The sequence below is a fragment of the Colletotrichum karsti genome (assembly GCF_011947395.1).
Source record: "Colletotrichum karsti strain CkLH20 chromosome Unknown Scaffold54, whole genome shotgun sequence".
NCBI classification, from domain to species: Eukaryota; Fungi; Ascomycota; class Sordariomycetes; order Glomerellales; family Glomerellaceae; genus Colletotrichum; species Colletotrichum karsti.
In genome coordinates this window covers 168,335-170,427 of record NW_024065954.1, presented here as the reverse complement: position 1 = coordinate 170,427, position 2,093 = coordinate 168,335, and the positions used below count along the sequence as shown (strand labels likewise).

The 2,093-nt window shown below is 57.5% G+C and overlaps 1 protein-coding gene across 1 annotated transcript; it reads right to left on the bottom strand.

Annotated features, from left to right (window-relative positions):
* CkaCkLH20_12089 (uncharacterized protein) lies at positions 1 to 762 on the bottom strand (the record flags this gene model as incomplete). Its single annotated transcript, XM_038894803.1, has 1 exon — positions 1 to 762. One exon carries the CDS (start codon positions 760 to 762, stop codon positions 1 to 3), a length of 762 nt encoding a protein of 253 aa, XP_038739883.1.
* Positions 763 to 2,093: the final 1,331 nt, after the last annotated feature.

Sequence of the window (2,093 nt, the reverse complement as noted above, 5' to 3'; positions counted from 1 at the left end):
TCAGTTGCAAAGAAAGAGCTCCTCAGACCTCGTAGTCATAGATCGATGTAGGCGGGGGCTTGCATACTCCGTCATGGGAGAAACCAAAACGCTCGGGTTGTATGCCGTTGCACTCATCAAGCTCATGTGAGGGTCGTCATGGCCAACTGTCCAACCCATCGACTCTCTGTCATTTGTCTGTATTGGCGTATGGGGTACAGCCTCTGCGGTTGCCGTAGCAGACGCATATGCAGAGGAAGTGAACAGCTCCCCGGCCAGGGGCGTCGTCTGCTGTCTTTCACCCTGGTACCACCATTGGTCCTCGAAACCATTGTCGACCGTCATCATAGCCGCGGAAAGTGCCTCCAGCTCGTACCGTCTTTCGGGGTCCTCCCTTTCGCGAGGAGTTCGAGAACTCGGCGCGACGTTGGTGACAGCAACATTACGGAACTTCATTGACAGTTCCGAAGAGTAGTCGTCGACTTCTGTTTCATCGGGCATTCCATACTCGCCAGGCCATGACGAAACTGACCACGGCAGCTCATCTTCCCCTAGTCGGAAACGTGAGGGGACTTCAGGCAAAGCCTTCCAGTAGTCCGGAGCGTTTGCCGTGGGCGCTCGTGGCCGTTGACGTGGCAGGGCAGAGCTTCCCAAAGGGTCTGGTTCAGCGTCCCAAGGGCTATCGTTCCATGGAGGAGGCGCGGAGCTTCCTCGTTCGTGTGATGAGCCGGATGATCGAGTCTCCTGTCGAGATTGCCTCCTCGGCTCGAGATGGGGCAGCATTGGCTGGTAGTAGGACGGATCCTGTTCATGAACGGCTTGTGAGGGTTGCGCAGGCGGACCGGCCTGGTGTGCGGGTGTCGTGAGGTAATTCGTAGTTGGAGGCGGGACTTGTCTGGGGAAGTGTTGGGCACGATCGCGCATCCCCCTCGAGACATAAGTAACCGAATGCTGATTGGGAGCATGTCTGGGTGAGAACGAGACTCCAAACTCGAAATGGACAAAGATTTGGGGCCGGCGGCTCGCAGTTGACGCCATATCGTTGTCTTGATCTAGCTGTAGATGAGGTGGGATAGGTTCTGTCCTCCATCGGGTGCCCATGGTGGGAGGGGGACGTGAGCGGTTGATATGAGGTCGAGGGAGGCGGCCAAGGAGTGGGTGACCTGGACTCGACGGTGGTCTGGGCTAGGGTGAAAATAGGACAAAGCGGAGATGCAGTCGGACGTGTAGTACCGCAAGTCAAGGAATGCTTGGTATGGGGAGAGGCACGGTACGATGCGGTACGAAGGGTGAGGTACTCGTTGTCTGCCGCCGTACCACGACGGGACCGAGCTTTTGGTTTTGGACGCTAGTGTCAAAGGTCTGAGGCGAGGCGTGTGTGTCGCAGTGATATGATGGGCAGAAGGTAGCGCTGAGGCGAGGCGGCGAGGAGAGATGTAAGATCAGATGCTGCGGATCATCCCTCCGATGTAAGCGGGAGACGGGTTCGGAAAAGAAGGGAAGGCGAGAAAGCTCAAACTGGCACACGATGTTGCATTGGGCGAGCGAAGAGACACGAGATGGCCCAAGGAGGTATTTGGAAGGGAAAGGAGCCAGAGGGGGGAGTTTTGTGGCGGAAGAAACAAGACACCGCCCATTCGAAATCCCGTCCCAGTCCCCGTCCATCTCCGTACCCTTCCCCGTCCGTCGAGGGATCGTAGCCGTGAAAAGCTCACAGCCGGCGCAGGGTGAGCGAGGGAAGGGGCAGGGACAGCCAAAGGGGGTGGTCCCTTGGGGGGCACGGCAAGGATTGGCGATCCAGCGTCAAGTTGGCGGTGGTTTAAGCTTGCCCTGGTACATGAATTGGATTGCTGGTACTGGAGCTGGTGCTGGTGTTGGTGTGCTGGGTGAGGCGTAGAGGCGTGCGGCGTGAGACCGGGAGGTGTGAGGCGAGGCGAGGCGAGACCAAATCGAGGTACGTTCCCTCGACTGAGCGAGGTGTGGAGGAGGGCAGCTGAGGCAGCAGAATAAACTGGCGTGTGAGTGACCCGTATCTGTGGGTAATATTTGACAAGTCGCAGATGCCGTACCTAGTTTGTATCCGCGGCAATGATGGCTTGCAGATTACAGATTCA